The 22,174-nt window shown below is 39.8% G+C and overlaps 1 protein-coding gene and 1 pseudogene across 1 annotated transcript in view; both read left to right on the plus strand.

Annotated features, from left to right (window-relative positions):
- Window positions 1-748: 748 nt before the first annotated feature.
- On the plus strand, window positions 749-2,262 carry LOC146522454 (scavenger receptor cysteine-rich domain-containing group B protein pseudogene; annotated as a pseudogene).
- A 4,132-nt stretch (window positions 2,263-6,394) lies between these two features.
- Window positions 6,395-22,174, plus strand: part of LOC146522455 (scavenger receptor cysteine-rich domain-containing protein DMBT1-like) — a 52,420-nt gene continuing 36,640 nt past the window's right edge. The window contains 13 exon segments of the mRNA XM_085154142.1: window positions 6,395-6,514; window positions 8,664-8,976; window positions 9,089-9,400; window positions 16,947-17,258; window positions 17,379-17,798; window positions 17,801-18,121; window positions 18,243-18,554; window positions 18,675-18,986; window positions 19,107-19,418; window positions 19,539-19,850; window positions 19,962-20,273; window positions 20,708-20,805; window positions 21,061-21,152. Of these exon segments, the coding sequence (XP_085010268.1) occupies window positions 6,395-6,514; window positions 8,664-8,976; window positions 9,089-9,400; window positions 16,947-17,258; window positions 17,379-17,798; window positions 17,801-18,121; window positions 18,243-18,554; window positions 18,675-18,986; window positions 19,107-19,418; window positions 19,539-19,850; window positions 19,962-20,273; window positions 20,708-20,805; window positions 21,061-21,152 (3,548 nt within the window).

The following is a 22,174-nucleotide window of genomic DNA, read 5'->3' on the forward strand; positions in this document are numbered from 1 at the left end:
GCAGCAATGTCAGAGGTGAACCTGTCAGTCTTAACAGAAAAGCTCCTATCTGATAAATAGGAAGAAAACCAGTCTAGGGCAGAGCCAGATATACCAGCCAAAACCTTAAGCATGTTAAGTAGGATTTTGTGGTCAATGGTGTCAAAGGTTGTGCTAAGATCAAGCAAAATGATCACAGAACAATTCCCTGCATCAGATGCCATAAATAGATCATTATAGACCTTTAAGAGAGCAGTCTCTGTAGAGTGCTGCTTTTGAAAGCCAGACTGAAAAGGGTCAAAAATGTGTAATTTACATAATAGAGACCTGAACTGATTTTCATCAATTTTTTCTAGTAATTTACTTAAAAATGGCAATTTTGAAATAGGTCGATAATTACTAGTTGAGCTAGGATCAAGATTCTGTTTTTTTAATAGAGGAGTTACCTCAGCATGTTTAAAATAGGACGGAACACAGCCTTGCCTCAGTGAACTATTAATGATGGATAGTAATGTGGGACCAATGCTGGTGATAGACCCAGACAGGACAGAGGGAGGTAATATATCTACAGAGCATGATGAGATGGTACCGTAAGGTTACAGTGCTTCAGTGCTATCCAAACTCCTTTTTGCACAGTTTGCACAAAACCACACTTTTATAAAGGCTTCTGTTGGGTAGTCTTTGAAATGAAATTTACCTCCGATCAGTCCTACCAACGAGCTTTCTTCTAATTCTTTCTAGCTCTGATGTGTGCATCAGTGTAATCGGTATACCAGGAAATCGTTTGAATGAGACTACCTTTGTCCACTAATTATGACAAAGTCTTATGGTTCAGCTTCCTGGGTGTTCTGGGAATCCTCACAAAATCATAATTAAAATTTAAGAGTTGGATGAATTTCAAATTCAGGATAAAATTTTAACTCTAGGTAATCCTTGAGGAAATCTTGTGCAGTTTTGACTGCAAGGTCTTTTTTGGCGTGAAATGTTGTTGCACATTTTCACTGTATTATTCAAAGCAACTAGTAATGAACGTTAAAAATACTTTTCTATCCACACATATCTTCTCTGTGTATTGTTTTCAGGTATGCCCATCAGATTAGTTGGGTCTGGATCAACTCGATGCTCTGGCAGAGTTGAAGTTTATTACGGTAAAAGCTGGGGAACAGTCTGTGATGATGGCTGGGACTTAAATGATGCTAAAGTGGTTTGCAGACAGTTAAAATGTGGGTCAGCACTACAGACTCCCCAGATTGCTTACTTTGGTCAAGGAACTGGACAAATTTGGCTTGATGACGTGGTCTGTTCAGGAAGTGAAAGTTCTCTAACTGAATGTCAACACAGTGGATTTGGAATACACAACTGTGAACATCATGAGGACGCTGGTGTTGTCTGTTCAGGTGAGAAAACCTTTAGATACTGAAGATGTTGCAGGTCAGTATGTTCATGTGTGTAATCGATGAATGTTTTTTTAATTTTTTTTTTATATAAGGAAAATATTAAAATAAAGTTAAATGTCTGACTGATAGATTCAATCAGGTTAGCTGGATCTGGATCTACTCAGTGCTCTGGAAGAGTTGAAGTTTATCACAATAACAGCTGGGGAACAGTCTGTGATGATGGTTGGGGCTTAAATGATGCTAAAGTGGTTTGTAGACGGTTAAACTGTGGGTCGGCACTGGAGGCTCCTCAATCAGCCTACTTTGGTGCAGGAACTGGACAGATATGGCTTGATGATGTTGTCTGTTCAGGAAGTGAAAGTTCTCTAACTGAGTGTCAACACAGTGGATTTGGAATACACGACTGTGTACATGGTGAGGATGCCGGTATCATCTGTTCAGGTAAGATACATTTTGGATCATCTGAATGTCAAATGCTGCAAACATAACTCATTTATTTTTGAAGCTTTATTATCCACTCATCTGTGTCTTTTATACTGAAATTCAGTATGAGGATGTAAATTGAGCAAAACAGTAACTGCACTGTTTCAAGAAAGAGAAGAGTCACATGCATTGACATTTTTCCGCTTTAATTCAGTGGGTTGAACTAAAAAATTGCATAAAAATGTAAAGAACTAAAGCATTTTTAACACAATCCCATCATTTCAGGAGCTCAAAAGTAATTGGAAAAATTTAATAACTGAAAATAACATTTCTTATATTCGATTGAAAAACCTTTACTGGCAATGACAGTCTGGAGTCTTGAACTCGTGGATTATAATGCTGGGTTTCCTCCTTTTTAATGCTCTGCTAGGCCTTTACTGCCAGGCTTTCAGTTGCTGTTTGTTTGTGGGCCTTTCTGTCTGAAGTTTAGTATAGAATATTAGAATATTCCACTTTTTTCCTTTAATAAACTCCTGGGTTGCTTTGGCTGTATGTTTTGTCATTGTATTATGATATGCTAACCAATCAATTTGACTACATTTAGCTGGATTTGAGCAGACTGTATGTCTCTGAACACCTCAGAATTCATTCGGCTGATTCTGTCCTGTGTTATCAATAAACACTAAGGTCCCAGTGTCACTGGCAAGCATGCACGCCCAAGCCATCACATTATGTTTTACAGATGATGTGGTATGCTTTGGATCATGAGCTGTTCTATGGCTTCTCCATACTTTTTTCTTGTCATCATTCTGGTAGAGGTTAATCTTGATTTCATCTGTCCAAGAGCCAGAAGTGCTACCTCAATAGGACAAGACTCAAATGTACACCTGCATCTGAAGGACAAAGGTCACTCTTTCGAGGATGCCAATGCCCACATTTTTGACAGAGAAAACAGGCGCTTTGAAAGAGGAGTGAAAGAAGCCATCTAGGTCTACTGTGGATGACCACATCTTTGAACAGAGCAGTTGGCTTACGACACCAACTGTCTGCCATCTATAATCCAGTTTTGAGATCCTTTCCCAGACACCTTATCACCCACTCACTCAAGGCCTTTTATCTGCTTAACTGATAATTGCATAACGAAGAACTTGCCCTGCCCATGCATGAATCAGCTTTTGAGTGAACTGTCTAATTACTTTTGGTCCCTTTAAAAAGAGGGTTGAACATGCTAAGGAGCTGAAAGTCCTAAACCTTTATCCAATTTGAATGTGGATACCCTCAAATTAAAGCTGAGAGTCTACACATTATGTCCATGTCCATTACATAACTATAATTGGAATATGTTTCAGTAAATGGCTAAAGGAACAAAACTGCCATTAATGTCCAAATACATATAGACCTAGCTAGGTTCATATGTATTTACCTGTTTACTGAAACATTATATAGTTATATAATAACTATAATTAACTACAATTATAGTTGTTATAATAAATAATAAAATATTAAATATTATAGTCAATAGTATCGAATGCTGCAGTTAAGTCTAGCAGGAGAAGCACAGAGATGAGTCCACTGTCAGAGGCCATAAGAAGATCATTTGTAACCTTCACCAAAGCTGTTTCTGTGCTGTGATGAGCTCTGAAACCTGACTGAAACTCTTCCAATAAACAGTCCTCTGCAGATGATCAGTTAGTTCAGTTTCTATCCCATATTTCAAATCTAGAGTGTAATCAAAGTGGTGGATGGGATCTTTTACATTTTGAGAGAGGTCACTTGAGTCTGATAATAGATTAAATGCCATGTTGAAGCTGTCTCTTTCAGTATCTACAGGAATATCAAAATCACCCACAATAATTATTTTATTTGAGCTTATCCCTAAATCATATAAAAAGTCAGAGAAATCAGATCAAACTCAAGACAAGAATACAATGTCAATGTCAGCCTATTTTTATTCGACATGCTGATATTTTCTTGTTTTTCTTGTTTATATGTAAATCTGGTGTAGTATATTCATCTTTTTGTGTCATTGTGGAGTCATAAAATGTGCTTAAATGGCAATATTGATTTAACATTTAAAGAAACTAAAGCATTTTCATAAATCTTGTGACCCTGACCTTTGACCTATGACCTTGAAGTATTACATAGTAAAATTGTGTATTCTGTTATCTTTACCCATATGATTCGAGCAGAACTGACTGAAATCTTTGGCTTCTCTAAGCTGTACAAAGTGTAGATTTTAAGCTATATTCACGCAGTGTGTGACTTTCCTGCAACATCATGGCATCATTGTGAGTTCATAGTGTGACATATTGAAAGAAAAGAGTGTATTGTACAGCTCTCTTCATGCCCTTTCATAACATATATTTCTCATTAAGGTTTCTTGAAATTTTTTCTCAAGATGATCTCTGACCTTGGGCACTAACAAGGAAAGTTAAGGTCAAATGCTTAGCCAACGTAGATATTCATGTCCCCCAAGGCCTAGTATAAAGTGCTCAACTCAAACTGCTAATATGGCTAATATGAGCATCACTGCATGTAGCCCACTCTTTTAAATTCATGTTACCTTAACAAATGTGCTCTTCACAAATAAAGCTTGAACCAGCTCAGACTGTTAGAACTAAAACAGGCCCTGTTACATTTATAAATAGCTGCAACATATAACCTTTAATATCATGATTAAAATGCTCTCTGTCAACAGGTTAGTCCTTGTAGTCCGTCCATCCATCTTTTCTCTTCTGCTTATCTTATCAGGGTTGTAAGAGGAATGGTGATTATCGCAACCACTGACTTGAGAACCACTTCTGAAAAAATGGTTCCCAGTAGTCCAATAACTTGGAATTGTTAGTCTGCCTGCCTATCGATCCCGCTTATCAGTTCTTGCACTTGCACTGCAATCAGCTAATTTCAGTTCGTGTGTCAGAGGAGGAACATGCAGTCTAGAGCGTGCATATGGATAGCCTAGGCAGAGACGCCCAGAACCACCCCCCCCCCCCCCCCCCTTTCCCTGGCCCCCTCTTCTAGCCTGAGAGATATAATCCCTCCAGCGGGTCCTGGGTCGTCCTCAGGGCCTCGTGCCCGGGACACTTCACCCTGGAGGCGTCCAGGAGGCATCCTTGTCAGATGCCCAAACCACCTCAACTGGCTCCTTTTGATGTGGAGGAGCAGTGGCTGTACTCTGAGCCCCTTCCGAATGGCCAAACTCCTCACCCTATCTCTTAGGGAGAAACCAGCCATCTTTCAGAGGAAGTCCATTTCCTCCGCTTGTGTCCGCGATCTCGTTCTTTCGGTCACTACCCACAACTTGTGACCATAGGTGAGGGTAGGGGCGTAGATCGACCTGTAAATTGAGAGCTTCCCTTTTACACTCAACCACGATGGACCGGTACAGCATCCACATCACTGCAGCTGCAACACCAATCGGTCTGTTGATCTCCCACTCTCCTCTCCCATCACTTGTGAACAAGATCCCAAGATACTTAAACTCCTGTACCTGGGGAAGGAACTTGTCCCTGACCCAGAGTGGGGACTCCACCCTTGTCTGGCTGAGGACCAGTTGCTGATTGGAGTTGCTGATTCTCATTCCCACCACTTCACACTCGGCTGCAAACCATTCTAATTCAACTGGAGACCATCACCCGATGAAACCAACAGAACCACATCATCCAAACAGAGATGAGATTCTGAGACCACCCAAGCGAAGACCTTCCTCCACTTGGCAACACCTAGAAATTCTGTCCATAACAATTAAGAACAGAATTGGTGACAAAGGGCAGCCCCAGAAACAAGAGTGACATATTGCTGGCTATGGGGACCACGCTCCTGCAACAGTTGAATGGCCAATAGTAGATGGGTCAGACACCCTGTACTGCTGATCAGCTCCCACAGGACACTCCACGGTCGAATGCCTTCTCCATGTCCACAAAGCACATGTAGACTGGTTGGGCAAACTACCGTGCACTCTCAAGTATCCTTGAGAGGAGAAAGAGCTGGTCTAGAGTTCCATGACCAGGACGAAAACTGCATTGTTTCTCCTGTAGCCAAGGTTTGACTAACGTTTGACTCTCCTTTCCAGCATTCCTTGCATAGACTTTCTCAGGGAGTCCGAGGAGTGACATCACCCTATAGTTGGAACACACCCTCTGGTTCCCCTTCTTAAAGATGGGAAACACCACCCCCGTCTGCCAATCCAGAGGTACCGCCCTGGATTTCCATGCAAAATTGTAGAGGCATGTCAACCAAGACAGCCCTACAATATCCAGAGCCTTCAGGAACTCAGGGTGAACCTGAATCCACCCCAGGGGCCCTGCCTGCAAAGAATTGTTTAACTGCCTCAGCGACCTCACCCCCAGAAAAAGACAAGTCATCCCCCTCGTCTACAGACTGCTTCCTCAGCGGAAGACATGTCAGTGGGATTAAGGAAGTCCTCGAAGTATTCCTTCCACCGCCTGACAATGTTCTCAGTCGAAGTCAGCAGTGCTCCTATCAGCTGCTTCAAAAGTCCCACAGGCTAACCAAGCCAGATAGGACTCTTTCTTCAGCCTGATGGCTCTGTTCACCTCTGGTGTCCACCATTTGGTTAGGGGGTTACCACCGTGATGGGCACCAACCACCTTGCGGCACAGAGCAGCGGCTTTGGCAATGGAGGTGCTGAACAAGGTCCATTCGGACTTAATGTCCCCAGTCTCCCTTGGAACGCTGTTGAAGCTCTGCTGGAGGTGTGAGTTGAAGATCTTGGGGACCGGGGCCTCTGTCAGGTGTTTCCAGCTCACCCTGACTATATGTTTAGGTTTCCAGCATCCTCCCCCGCCACCTGACCCAACTCACCACCAGGTGGTGATCAGTTGACAGCTCAGCCCCTTTCTTTACCCGACTGTCCGGAACATACACAGGTCTGGTGATACCATTATAAAGTCGATCATTGACCTGCGGCCTAGGGTGTCCTTGTGCCACGTGCACTTATGGACGACCTTATGTTCGAACATGGTGTTCATTATGAATGAACTGTGGTTTGCACAGAAGTCCAATAACAAAACACTGCTCTTGTTCAGATCCAGGAGGCCATTCCTCTCAATCACGCCCCCCCAGGTCTCACTGTCATTGCTTACATGAGCACTGAAGTCTCCCAGTAGGACAACAAAGTCCCCAGGTGGAGCACCCTCAAGCACCAAACCCAGGGACTCCAAGAAGGCAGGGTACTGTTGCTCGGCACATAAGCACAGATGACAGTCAGGACCTGTTGTCTGACCTGAAGGTGAAGGGAACAAACCCTCTCGTCCACCGGGAGAAACCCCAACGTACAAGCAGCAAGCTGAGGGGATACTAGGATACTCCAGCCTGCTGCCTCTCACCAAGGGCAACTCCAGACTGAGACAGAGTCCAGCCCTTCTCCAGGAAACTGGTTCCTCTCACAGTTTGCACTGGCAGACAATGTAGAGGGAGGAGCACCCAAATGCCGACAGTTAGAATGAAACTATAATTTAACAAAAGGTGAGCCGTTTATTTGTGGCTGGTAAAAGGTACAAAACAAAAGGCAGATGTACACTGAGGCAAAACTAACTAGAACTAAACTGGGAAAAACTAACTGCGAAACATAAGAGACAAAGAACAAAACCTTGATCATGATAAAAACCTAGAAATCAAAAATACAAAATAAACTCAAAATGCTGGGTCACAGACCCAGCCCCCTGACAGGTTTCAAAGCCCAAGTCATGCATTGAGGTGTAGTTTTTGTAGTCAGGGATCAGTCCGTCAGTGCTGTGTGACACACATTGCACCCGACCCCTGCAGTACATCCTGCAGGTGGTGGGCCTACAGAAAGATCGGCCCATATCCCAGGCAGGGTGAACTATTCCCTCAATGTTCTACTCATAGGGGTCTTTTCAATTCAATTCAATTCAATTCAATTCAATTTTATTTATATAGCGCCAAATCACAACAAATGTCGCCTCAAGGTGCTTCATAGATACAGAGAAAAGCCCAACAATCATATGACCCCCTATGAGCAAGCACTTTGGCGACAGTGGGAAGGAAAAACTCCCTTTTAACAGGAAGAAACCTCCGGCAGAACCAGGCTCAGGGAGGGGCGGCCATCTGCTGCGACCGGTTGGGGTGAGAGAAGGAAGACAGGATAAAAGACATGCTGTGGAAGAGAGACAGAGATTAACTTTTGATATAGTTATATATAGATAGCGACTTTTGAATCGCTTTTTGCCTGGTCCCTCTCCCAGGACCAGTTTGCCATTGGTGACTGTACCAGGGGGCAGAGAGGAGTTTGTCTATGGGGCAGTCTTTTGGAGTGTCAGTTTATGTTATAGTTCCTAAATCTACGGTGCAAAGGATACTAAAATATAAGATGACACGACACTGCTGCAGCTGAACAAGAGAAGAAGAGGAAGAAGAACAGAAACCAATGGGCCATCAGATTCAGGCTTCTTCCCTCAGTTAATATTAGCAAAACTTAACTAACAGAACTGAAAACAAGACTGGTGGTAACTCCAAACTCAAATACTTGAATAATAATTAGCAAACAAAACTGCAACAAAGACCTGCAGAAGTAAGTCAGTGTTGATAGAAGTGAGGAAGTAGTAGACAGAGAACTCCACCATTTCTGAATTTATATGCCTGCATGCAAGCTTTCTGCAGTTCGTTCACTCAAAGAAATAATGAGATGAAGCGGGTTGATAAGGATAACAGAAATTGCAGAATGTGAGATGTGCTGGTGCACTGACTGCTAATAACAGTTTGTAAAGTGAAACTGTTTTAGCTTTTGATATTAACTTTGTCAGTGTATATATCTATAAACAAGTGGTTAACATTAAACATACTATATGTACTAACCAAAGATAATTTTCTCTGTTTTTCTTTTTAGGTGTGCCTCTCAGATTGGCTGGATCAACTCGGTGCTCTGGAAGAGTTGAAATTTATCACAATAACAGCTGGGGAACAGTCTGTGATGATGGCTGGGACTTAAATGATGCTGAGGTGGTTTGCAGACAGTTAAATTGTGGGACAGCACTAGAGGCTCCTCATTCAGCTCACTTTGGTGCAGGAACTGGACATATTTGGCTTGATAATGTGACCTGTTCAGGAAATGAAAGTTCTGTAAATGAGTGTCAACACAGTGGATTTGGAGCACACAACTGTGGACATCAACAAGAAGCTGGCGTCATCTGTTCAGGTGAGGAAACCTTTAGATATTAAAAATATTGCAGGTCAGTTCCCATGGTATTTGTGGAATGTTTATTTCTTACCAAAACATACTCAAATATAGGTTAAATTGTGCCCGACAGGTCCAATAAGATTAGCTGGGTCTGGATCAACTCAATGCTCTGGAAGAGTTGAAATTTACCACAATAACAGCTGGGGAACAGTCTGTGATAATGTCTGGGACTTAAATGATGCTGAGGTGGTTTGCAGAGAGTTAAACTGTGGGTCGGCACTACAGGCTCCCCATTCAACTCACTTTGGTGCAGGAACTGGACAGATTTGGTTTAATAATGTGACCTGTTCAGGAAATGAAAGTTCTCTAACAGACTGTCAACACAGTGGATTTGGATCAAACATCTGTGGACATGGTCAGGATGCTGGTGTCGTCTGTTCAGGTGAGAAAACCTTTAGATACTGTAGACATTGCAGATCAGTGTGTTCTTGTGTCTCTTACATGAAGAAAAAGCACTCGAAAACGAACACCTGCACCAAGGCAGCTCATAGTCTTGGACGTGTGTTTACCTTTTGAGAATAGTGTTATGTTTTGCCTATATTCACTTTGTTCTCTTCATTCTTTTTTTTTTTTACACACTTTAAGAAGTTTTTGTTGCAGTAAATGCAAGTGCAAAGTACAGGCTTTTGTTATTTGCCCTGTTGAAACTTGTTTTATTAATAGTGTATATTTCTAACTAGGCACCTTCTTTTCCTTCTCTTGTTAATATTTTCTTTAAAGATACAATCCCAATCAAAAGTTTAAGACAAAATGGCAAAAACAAATCATATTTTGCATGGTTGGATCTTAACAAGGTTCCAAGTAGAGCTTCAACATGTAACAAGAAGAAATGGGAGTGAGACAAAACACTTCTTTGAGCATGCAATTTATTGAAAACAACGCTTAAACCGATATAGGGTGTTTTAAAGCTGATCAAAAGTTTAGGACTACACCTCCCAAAAATCCCCTTGTCCGTTTTTGTAAACTTCCCTTTCCATCCGTTCCCAAAGGTTCTCAATTGGATTTAGATTAGGGAACATGCAGGATGGTCAAAAGAAGTGATGTTAGTAATGATGATATACGTCCCTTGTTCTGCGAGCATTGTGTACTGTAGCATTGTCTTGTTGACAATTATGGTGCCCCCTCCACTGTGGTGCGTATAAAACATCTCAAGTGGGATCTACTTGTCATGCCTGGAACATTGGAAACCATCTAGGTTAAATTTTTCCTCATCAGAGAATAAAACTTTCTTCGACCTTTCAATGTCCCATGGTTGGTGCTCTCTTGAAAAGTCCAAACGTTCAGTTCTGTGGCGTTCAAGGAGACGAGGCCTTTGAAGACATTTTTGTTTTTGAAGCCCTTCAATCTCAAATGCCGTCTGATGGTTAAACAGTCGGCACCAGTAACGGCCTTAATTTGGGTCGAGGATCATCCAATGTCTTGAAGGACAGCCAATTGGATCCTACATCTCAGTGCTGGTGAAATTTTTGGGGGTCTTCCACTTGACTTTTTTGTTCCATAACCCTCAGGATCATTTAAGAAATTCCAAATGACAGTTTTACTGTGTCCCACCTCAGCAGCAATGGTGAGCTGCGAGAGACCCTGCTTATACAGTTCAACAACCCGACCCCATTCAAAAAGGGAACAATTTTTGCCTTTGCCATTAGAACATCACTACGGTGACTACTGGACTGAAGGTGACAATGAATCCACATTTTTGCAAATATTTGCCTTTTAAAGGCATGTGGTCCTAAACTTTTGATAAGCTTAAAACAGCCTGTTTCAGTTTAAGCATTTTTTTCAATTTAATTTAATTTATTTATTTAGGACAGTGCATGTTAATGAACATAAATGTAAAATAAATTACATGAATGTAGAAATGCCAGATTATAGCCAAGGGCTAATTTTCATCTGTTGTCCATAAAACATTAAAAAATAGACATAATAATTCATAAAAAATTCATAATTCATTCATAATAAAAACTCCATCACCAAACTCACACATACACACCATTTCATTACCAAATAAAACATTAAAACTATACAACTTATACATGATCACACACTTGATTTGTCCATAACCAGTTTTTAACCTGTGCCTTAAACAAGTTGAATGTTGAGCATTCTCTAATGGATTGAGGAAGACTGTTCCACAGATGGCCACCCTGGACAGAAAGGACATTCTGCCCAAATGCTGTCCGTCTGTGGGGTATAAACTAGTCTCCTTGGGTTGTAGCTCAAGTGGTCCTGTCTGAGCTTTCTTTATGCCTAATGAGCTGCTTTAGTGGTCGTGGAGCAAGGGAGTTTAAGACTTTATATATTAAACACACTCTTTTAAGTTTCACTAAGTTATTGAAGTTCAGTAATTTATGTTTTTTTAACACATGACAGTGGTGGTGGGAAGTCAATTTTTTGTCAAGTAGTTTTAAACTTCTTTTATAAATGTTTTCAATAGTTTTAAGTGTTGTTGGACAAGCAAGTGACCAGGACGTCAAACAATAGTCCATATGAGAGATGATCATTGAGTAAAAATACGTTTTTGCGACATTCATATTTAAATTATTATGTATATGATTAAAATTTTGATTATTAAATTTAAGTACCTGGGACATTTATGCAACTCTTGAAGGATAATGTTGGGTCTAGAATGACCCCAAGATATTTAAATTCTGGAGCTAATTCAAGCTCTACTCCATCCGGGAATATGTTTGACTGCTTCAAGTTTAAGGGGCGTTTTGAAAAATACATGCAGACAGTTTTTGAGGTGTTCAACATTAGGCATGAGTCCTCCAGCCAGCTATGCATTAATGCTAAAGCAGCTGTAAGATCTTTTGCCACCTGCTGGACACTATTTGCTTGCGTATATATAACTGCATAATCCGCATACATTTGAGCAAATATATTTGGACAGATGTATTTCAGGTAAGTTATTGATAAAAAGAGAGAACAATAAAGGCCCAAGAACAGATCCTTGAGGAACCCCTGTATCACAGTCTAAATATGGAGATTTAACCCCGTCTAACACCACACACTGTTTCCTGTGTGAGAGATATGAGGCAAACAACTGAAGAGCTTGACTGGAGATATTAAACTGAGTCAATCTGGACAACAATATCTGATGGTTTACAGAGTCAAAAGCCTTCTTCAGATCTAAAAATACAGCTCCAACACAGGGATTCTTGTCCAGCAAGCTCTTCAAGTTCTCCACTAACATACACAGGGCAGTATCTGTGGGGTGATGTGCCCAAAAGCCAAACTGCAATGGATGTAATGAGGGTTGGGTGTTTTCTAGGTGAGCAGTGAGGAGTTTAACCACCAACTTCTCAGCTATTTTAGATATGACCCTCCCGGTCATGCTTATGGGGCGATAATTAGCCATGTCAGTCTTCACACCTGCTTTGAAAATTGGTGCAACTACAGCAATTTTCCAATCTGTTGGAACAATGGAATGTTCGAAAGACATATTCAAAACATGAGTTGTTGGACGTACAAACAAATCCATATGTTCCTTTAGGAAATTTGTGTTAATACCATATACATCAAGTGCTTTAGATTGTTTTAAACCTGTAATTAGTTTAGCAACTTCAGTGTCTGAAATATGAGTTATGGTGAACAAATTTTGACCAGCATCATTCACATTATCAGAGCATACGACTGAGTCAAAGCTCTGACTGATCTCCTTAACAGATGAAATAAAGAAAGTGTTTAAGTTACTGGCAATAGATAGAGGCTCTCTAACAATAGAGTTATTTACATAAAGTTCAATTGTATTTTTGCTTTTGTTTGAATGACAGCCAAGTAATTTATTTAGGTGTTGCCAGATAGCTTTTTCAGTTATATTTATAAAACAATTTGCTTTGGCCTGTCTCAAACTTCTTGTTACTTTGTTCCACATTGAAGTAAATCTCTGTCTATCCAGAGTTAGACCTGTTTTCAGGAACTGTTTTAGTAATTGATCTCTTGTCTTCATTAGATTCTTGCACTCTTTGTTTAACCAGGGCATTTTAGATGTTGCCTTTATACATTTTTCAATAAAATGTATATATATTTCTCTCTCTCTCTCTCTCTCTCTCTCTTATATTATATATCTATATTTCAAAATATTTGATGTTTGAAGTACAAATTTCACAGCACTCACTGTCATAAAATTTATGTTCATTCATTTCCATAGGCACGGGTTGAACAGGAGGCTCGTGCTGATAATCCATTGTTAAAAGCTTGAACTACAGATTAGTCTATTGACTTTGAAGGAGATGTCAGCACTCCAAATTGTGATAAATTAAATCTCTATATTTTATACGGTACTTTCTATATGTTGTCAATACACATCACACTCGATTTCTCAGTTTGCGACCAATAGATCAACAAGCGAACCTTGAATTTAAATCTAAAATGGATTGATAAAATGACCCCACCCAAACGCCCCACAATGTTTTATCAGAATGAAATATAAGGAATGTTTTCCAATATTAGTCATGTCTTTTGCCGATAGGTGTAAGACTAGCTGGCTCTGGATCGACTCGATGCTCTGGAAGAGTTGAAGTTTATCACAATAACAGCTGGGGAACAGTCTGTGGTGATGGCTGGGACTTAAATGACGCTGAAGTGGTTTGCAGACAGTTAAACTGTGGGACAGCACTGGAGGCTCCTCGATCAGCTCACTTTGGTGAAGGAAGATTTTTACAGATTTGGTTCAATAATGTGACCTGTTCAGGATATGAAAGTTCTCTAACTAAGTGTCAACACAGTGGATTTGGAGCACACAGCTGTGGACATCAACAAGATGCTGGTGTCATCTGTTCAGGTGAGATACATTGTAAGATGAGATGATTTAAGCTTTATTGTCATTGTAAGTATAAGAATACAGCAAAACTGGAAGCACTGATGAGCTTGGTGTATACCGACATACATAAACAGTCATAGAATTACCATTGGTAAAAATTGGTAATAATGCTAATGATGGCAGCTTTAACAGTGCTATTTCTCAGCAGCAGCCTTCCTATATTGAGGGATATAGTAACATATTAGAGGTATTTTAACTATTACATATTGCACTTAATGGAGACATTGCACAGGGATCAGCAATGTTCAGTTACTGTTTAGAGTTTATCTTGGGTGTTGAGTAGCGTGATGGCCTATGGTAAGAAGCTCTTTTATAGTCTGAATGGTGCTGCTTTTTATGCTCCTGTATCATCCTCCAGAATGCAGCAAGCCAACCAGGTAAGGATGGGAGTGGTCTCTGATGAGCTTCTTTGCTTTGGACACTTTATGTCTGACAGTTTCGGTGTAAACATTTTTATACTCAGCATCTGTTAATCACCCTAAATTACTGCAGAAGTACACAGTTGACAAATGTGTTAGCAGTCATCTTATTCCTCATTGATCTCATTCAATGGTAAACTGCATCCTGCGAGCAAGCAAATGAATTGTTAATAGTAAAAACAGAAATTAACATTTTCAAAATCATTCCAGCTTTGTGGAATGATCTCCTCCAGGTGTGTAAATCACACATCTTTCTGCAGAGTGGTTTGAGTTCTGCAGGGTGTCATAAATGTCTCTTCCAGTTGTTTCTATCATTGTCCATATGATAAGAGTCCAAATGTATGTAGACTAGGCATTCAAACATACCAGTTGGTTTTGTTGTTTGTCAACGTGGCTTTCAGCTATCTCCAAAGCTGCAGGCCTTATCAGCACTTCCGTTTTATTCAGTTCAATTCAATTCAATTCAATTCAATTCAATTCAATTTTATTTATATAGCGCCAAATCACAACAAAAGTCGCCTCAAGGCGCTTCATAGATACAGAGAAAAACCCAACAATCACATGACCCCCTATGAGCAAGCACTTTGGCGACAGTGGGAAGGAAAAACTCCCTTTTAACAGGAAGAAACCTCCGGCAGAACCAGGCTCAGGGAGGGGCGGCCATCTGCTGCGACCGGTTGGGGTGAGAGAAGGAAGACAGGATAAAAGACATGCTGTGGAAGAGAGACAGAGGTTAATAACAGATATGATTCAACACAGAGAGGTCTGTTAATACATAGAGAGCGAGAAAGGTGACTGGAAAGGAAAAACTCAATGCATCATGGGAATCCCCCGGCAGCCTACATCTATTGCAGCATAACTAAGGGAGGATTCAGGGTCACCTGGTCCAGCCCTAACTATATGCTTTAGCAAAAAGGAAAGTTTTAAGCCTAATCTTAAAAGTAGAGATAGTGTCTGTCTCCCAAATCCAAACTGGAAGCTGGTTCCACAGAAGAGGGGCCTGAAAACTGAAGGCTCTCCCTCCCATTCTACTTTTAAATACTCTAGGAACAACAAGTAGGCCTGCAGAGCGAGAGCGAAGTGCTCTAATAGGGAAATATGGTACTACAAGGTCATTAAGATAAGATGGGGGCTGATTATTTAAGACCTTGTATGTGAGGAGCAGGATTTTGAATTCAATTCTGGATTTAACAGGAAGCCAATGAAGGGAAGCCAAAACAGGAGAAATATGCTCTCTCTTTCTAGTCCCTGTCAGTACTCTTGCTGCAGCATTTTGGATTAACTGAAGGCTTTTCAGTGAGTTTTTTGGACATCCTGATAATAATGAATTGCAGTAGTCCAGCCTGGAAGTAATAAATGCATGAACTAGTTTTTCAGCGTCACTCTGAGACAGGATATTTCTAATTTTAGAGATGTTGCGCAAATGGAAGAACGCAGTCTTACATATTTGTTTAATATGTGCGTTGAAGGACATATCCTGGTCAAAAATGACTCCAAGGTTCCTCACAGTGTTACTGGAGGCCAAGGTAATGCCATCCAGAGTAAGAATCTGGTTAGATACCATATTTCTAAGCTTTTCAGCGCCGAGTACAATAACCTCAGTTTTATCTGAGTTAAGAAGCAGAAAGTTAGTGGCCATCCAAGTCTTTATGTCTTTAAGACATTCCTGCAGTTTAACTAATTGGTGTGTGTTATCTGGCTTCATGGACAGATAGAGCTGGGTGTCATCTGCATAGCAGTGAAAATGTATGCTATGTCTTCTAATGATGCTGCCTAGGGGAAGCATGTATAATGTAAACAGAATTGGTCCTAGCACTGAACCCTGTGGAACTCCATAATTAACCTCAGTGTGTGAAGAGGACTCTCCATTTACATGCACAAATTGGAGTCTATTAGATAGATATGATACAAACCACTGCAGTGCAATACCTGTAATACCTACAGCATGTTCTAATCGCTCTAATAGGATATTATGGTCAACAGTATCGAATGCTGCACTAAGGTCAAGAAGGACAAGCACAGAGATGAGTCCACTGTCAGAGGCCATAAGAAGATCATTTGTAACCTTCACTAAAGCTGTTTCTGTGCTGTGATGAGCTCTGAAACCTGACTGAAACTCTTCAAATAAACCATTCCTCTGCAGATGATCTGTTAGCTGTTTGACAACTACTCTTTCAAGGATTTTTGATATGAAAGGAAGGTTGGAGATTGGCCTATAATTAGCTAAGACTGCTGGGTCTAGAGATGACTTTTTGAGTAAAGGTTTAACTGCAGCCACCTTGAAGGCCTGTGGTACATAGCCGATTATTAGAGATAGGTTGATCATATATAAGATCGAAGAATTAATCAATGGCAGGACTTCTTTGAGCAGTTTTATAGGAATGGGGTCTAAAAGACACGTTGATGGTTTGGAGGAAGTAATTATTGAAGTTAACTCAGAAAGATCAATTGGAGAAAAAGAGTCTAACTTAACATCAATGGTACTAAGAGTAGCTGTAGATAATATTACATCTGTGGGATGATTATTGGTAATTTTTTCTCTAATGATAAAAATTTTATTTGTGAAGAAGTTCATGAAGTCATCACTAGTTAACGTTAAAACGATGTCTTTTCTTGTGCGTTTTACATGGAGTCCTTTAATTAGTGCAATGGAAATTTTAAAATATCTTTCATCTGTTATGTGATAGATGCAATCAGATTAGTTGGATCTGGATCAACTCGATGCTCTGGAAGAGTTGAAATTTACTACAATAACATCTGGGGAACAGTCTGTGATGATCGCTGGGACTTAAATGATGCTCAGGTGGTTTGCAGACAGATAAACTGTGGGTCTGCACTACAAGCTCCTCGATCAGCTCACTTTGGTGCAGGAACTGGACAGATTTGGCTTAACAATGTGAGCTGTTCAGGAAGTGAAAGTTCTCTTATTGGGTGTCAACACAGTGGATTTGGATCACACAACTGTGGACATGGTCAGGATGCTGCTGTCATCTGTTCAGGTGAGATACATTTTTAGATTGTGAAAAATTGCAATGCAGTCTGTTCTTGTATCTCGTACATTCCTTTTTTTTTAATTTAAATAAACTATCAAACCATAGTTCTTGTCATTTAACTGATAGGTCTGATCAGATTAGCTGGGCCTGGATCAACTCGATGCTCTGGAAGAGTTGAAATTTACTACAATAACATCTGGGGAACAGTCTGTGATGATGGCTGGGACTTAAATGATGCTCAGGTGGTTTGCAGACAGATAAACTGTGGGTCGGCACTACAAGCTCCTCGATCAGCTCACTTTGGTGCAGGAACTGGACAGATTTGGCTCAGTGGTGTGACCTGTTCAGGAAATGAAAGTTCTCTTATTGGGTGTCAACACAGTGGATTTGGATCAAACAGATGTGAACATGGTCAGGATGCTGCTGTCATCTGTTCAGGTGAGAGAGACTGAAATACTGAAGACATTGCAGATCAGTCTTTTCTTGTGCGTTTTACATGGAGTCCTTTAATTAGTGCAATGGAAATTTTAACATATCTTTCATCTGTTATGTGATAGATGCAATCCGATTAGTTGGATCTGGATTAACTCGATGCTCTGGAAGAGTTGAAATTTACTACAATAACAGCTGGGGAACAGTCTGTGATGATGGCTGGGACTTAAATGATGCTCAGGTGGTTTGCAGACAGATAAACTGTGGGTCGGCACTACAAGCTCCTCAATCAGCTCTCTTTGGTCAAGGAACTGGACAGATTTGGCTTGATGATGTGACCTGTTCAGGAAATGAAAGTTCGCTAACTACGTGTGTACACAATCAATTTGGATCACACGACTGTGGACATCATGAGGATGCTGGTGTCATCTGTTCAGGTGAGATACATTTTTAGATAGTGAAAAATTGCAATGCAGTCTGTTCTTGTATCTCGTACATTCCTTTTTTTAAAAATTTAAATAAACTATCAAACCATAGTTCTTGTCATTTAACTGATAGGTCTGATCAGATTAGCTGGGCCTGGATCAACTCGGTGCTCTGGCAGAGTTGAAGTTTATCACAATAACAGCTGGGGAACAGTCTGTGATTATAACTGGGATTTAAATGATGCTGAGGTGGTTTGCAGACAGATAAACTGTGGGTCTGCACTACAAGCTCCTCGATCAGCTCACTTTGGTGCAGGAACTGGACAGATTTGGCTTAACAATGTGACCTGTTCAGGAAGTGAAAGTTCTCTTATTGCGTGTCAACACAGTGGATTTGGATCACACAACTGTGGACATTTTGAGGATGCTGGTGTCATCTGTTCAGGTGAGATACACTAAAATACAAGAAGACATTGCAGATCAGTCTTTTCTTGTGTGTTTTACATAGAGTCCTTTAATTAGTGCAACGGAAATTTTAAAATATCTTTCATCTGTTATGTGATAGATGCAATCAGATTAGTTGGATCTGGATCAACTCGATGTTCTGGAAGAGTTGAAATTTACTACAATAACATCTGGGGAACAGTCTGTGATGATGGCTGGGACTTAAATGATGCTGAGGTGGTTTGCAGACAGATAAACTGTGGGTCTGCACTACAAGCTCCTCGATCAGCTCACTTTGGTGCAGGAACTGGACAGATTTGGCTCAGTGGTGTGACCTGCTCAGGAAATGAAAGTTCTCTTATTGGGTGTCAACACAGTGGATTTGGATCAAACAGATGTGAACATGGTCAGGATGCTGCTGTCATCTGTTCAGGTGAGAGAGACTGAAATACAAGAAGACATTGCAGATCAGTCTTTTCTTGTGCGTTTTACATGGAGTCCTTTAATTAGTGCAATGGAAATTTTAAAATATCTTTCATCCGTTATGTGATAGATGCAATCAGATTAGTTGGATCTGGATCAACTCAATGCTCTGGAAGAGTTGAAATTTACTACAATAACAGCTGGGGAACAGTCTGTGATGATGGCTGGGACTTAAATGATGCTCAGGTGGTTTGCAGACAGTTAAACTGTGGGTCGGCAGTAAAGGCTCCTAAATCGGCTCAGTTTGGTCCAGGAACTGGACAGATTTGGCTTGATAATGTGACCTGTTCAGGAAATGAAAGTTCTCTAACTGACTGTAAACACAGTGGATTTGGAATAAAAAAATGTGAACGTGGTCAGGATGCTGCTGTCATTTGTTCAGGTGAGAAAACATTCAGATAATAAAGACATTGAAATGTAATTGCAGTCATGCAATTAAGAAAAATCAAAATCTATATATCAGGAACAAATTCATATATTGAGCATGTCTTTTGTCTCATAGGTCCAATCAGATTAGTTGGCTCTGGATCGACTCGATGCTCTGGAAGAGTTGAAGTTTATCACAATAAGAGCTGGGGAACAGTCTCTGATTTTAACTGGGACTTAAATGATGCTGCGGTGGTTTGCAGACAGTTAAACTGTGGACCGGCACTAGAGGCTCCTCGATCAGCTCAGTTTGGTCCAGGAACTGGACAGATTTGGCTTGATAATGTGACCTGTTCAGGAAGTGAAAGTTCTCTAACGGAGTGTCAGCATCTTGGATTTGGAGTGCACAACTGTCAACATGGTCAGGATGCTGGTGTCATTTGTTCAGGTAAAAAATAAAATTCAGTGCTAAAAACATTGCAGATCAGTCTATCTTAATGTGAAATACATATTTTTTAAGAAACATTTGAACATAGAAATCATTTCTTTTCCCTGATAGATTTGATCAGATTAGTTGGCTCTGGATCGACTCGATGTTCTGGAAGAGTTGAAATTTACTACGATAACAGCTGGGGAACAGTCTGTGATAATGGCTGGGACTTATATGATGCCGCGGTGGTTTGCAGAGAGTTAAACTGTGGGTCGGCAGTAAAGGCTCCTCAATCAGTTCAGTTTGGTCCAGGAACTGGACAGATTTGGCTTGATAATGTGACCTGTTCAGGAAATGAAAGTTCTCTAACTGACTGTAAACACAGTGGATTTGGAATAAAAAAATGTGAACGTGGTCAGAGCGCTACTGTCATCTGTTCAGGTGAGAAAGATTTTGGATCTTCCACAGAATGTTAAAAATGGTAATTATAGCTATTCCATTGCTTCATCATATATCTCATTGGGAAAATCATTTTGTCTATAATGCACCTCTATCCACAGAGAAAGAGAAATAATACAATCAGCTTTGACACAGACTTTACTACAGTTATGTTCAATCACCTCTCAGCTCACTTCCTTTCACATCCATCGGGTCATCATTACAATCAATTACACTGTAATGTAGTTGTTCAGTAAGTTGTATAGAACAAGAACATGCTGCCAGTTTGACATAAGAATGAGTGCAAACCAGTTTTGAACCTGAGACACTCACATAAACACCACTGTTAGAAATATTGCCAATGTTGGTGGTGACTGTAATTATATAAACTGTATAGATATGAACTAAAATTAAAGAGAATTTTATGATCTCACCAGCTTCACGAAAAAAGTTCTCGGTGAAACTGAATCTGGCTGATGTCAACTCCCAAGTGGACATGACAAACCCCGTTGTGAGGGAGAACATCTTGAAATGGGTAACGTCTATAGAATTCTTAAATGCAGAGTAAAGTTTCATCTTCAAGATGTTCGTATTTGTTGATGGAGATTTCTCTGTACTGTTCAAGTAAGGTAATTTACTTGCCTAATTCCCAGACAGACATGCTTATTTCTCTAAACAGTCAAATTTTTAAACACACAGCTTACTTTTCCACTGAGACAACTTTCTAATCTTTACCCAGAGAATCTGTAAAATACAGGGCAACAATTAAATCCTCGTTTCTGTTACACAGATTGAAAAGACGTTGGGAGGGACATCTGATGACGTAAAAGTGAGCTGGCAGAAACTTCCAGAAAAGAAAAGGCCCAAAGAGAAGTGTCCATAGTTCAGTCTGTTTGTTTCCAAAACTGTATAAAAAAAGACCTAATGTTATATCAAACCTTTAAAAAGCACCTTATTGATTCATTCCATATTTTTCATAAAGTATATCTGCTTTTTGTGGGGTTTTTTTCTTTTTGTTTACTGCTGTGCTGCATTTAGTTGTAAGCTAAACGTAACCTGTTAAAGAGTGCTAACTTCAATGGATTTAGCAAATATTTTCTGTGATGAATTTTCAACAGTGATGAGTTTGGTTTGTCTCAGTAAAGAGAGTGACTATCAAATTTAGATTTTACTTGACTTTACTTTATAATTGAAGTCTATATATTAGACACAACAGCAAGATCATTCTGTTAGGATCCATTTCAATATAAACCTGCATATTAATTCAAGAAGCCTCAAATTATTTTGTCTTTATTAATGAAAAACGCTTCTTTTTATGAGACCAATACTTAAATAGGACACACATAGCAGGAGACCTTTGTCTTCTTCAATAATGTGTTTAAGTTAGATAATGATTTCTCTTCCCTTTGTGTTTGTTTTTCATGAGAGTGTGTAGTTCTGCTTTGTTTTTTGCCCTTATTTTACTTACTTGGATTCAGTAATGATCAATTATTAATTATTGTGAATTCATATAAATTATGTATTGTACTGCATTTTCTGAATTATTAAAGATTAATTAATTGACTATTTTATTTTGAACTTGAAATAAAAAATATAACAAAGTACACTGTAAACAGTTTAGGAAAAAAAAGTTAAAAAATAATACAGTTGCAAGAAATATCTTTAAATATTCTCAAAAAGCAGAAGGATGAAGTTTACAGTTGTTTAGTTCTACCCATTTTAACAGTAATAATTTACAAATCATGGTTTTCGTGTAACACCGAATCAGGTAATTTATTTATATAACTAGTTGTGTGGACACACACAACCAGTGCTGCAAGAATAAGTGCATTACTGCTTAAAATCTTATGGTCCTATTTTGCAATAAATACAGAGGCTTTAATGAGCTACAGCATTTACTAAGA

The sequence above is a fragment of the Neolamprologus multifasciatus genome, chromosome 3 (genome assembly GCF_963576455.1).
Source record: "Neolamprologus multifasciatus chromosome 3, fNeoMul1.2, whole genome shotgun sequence".
NCBI classification, from domain to species: Eukaryota; Metazoa; Chordata; class Actinopteri; order Cichliformes; family Cichlidae; genus Neolamprologus; species Neolamprologus multifasciatus.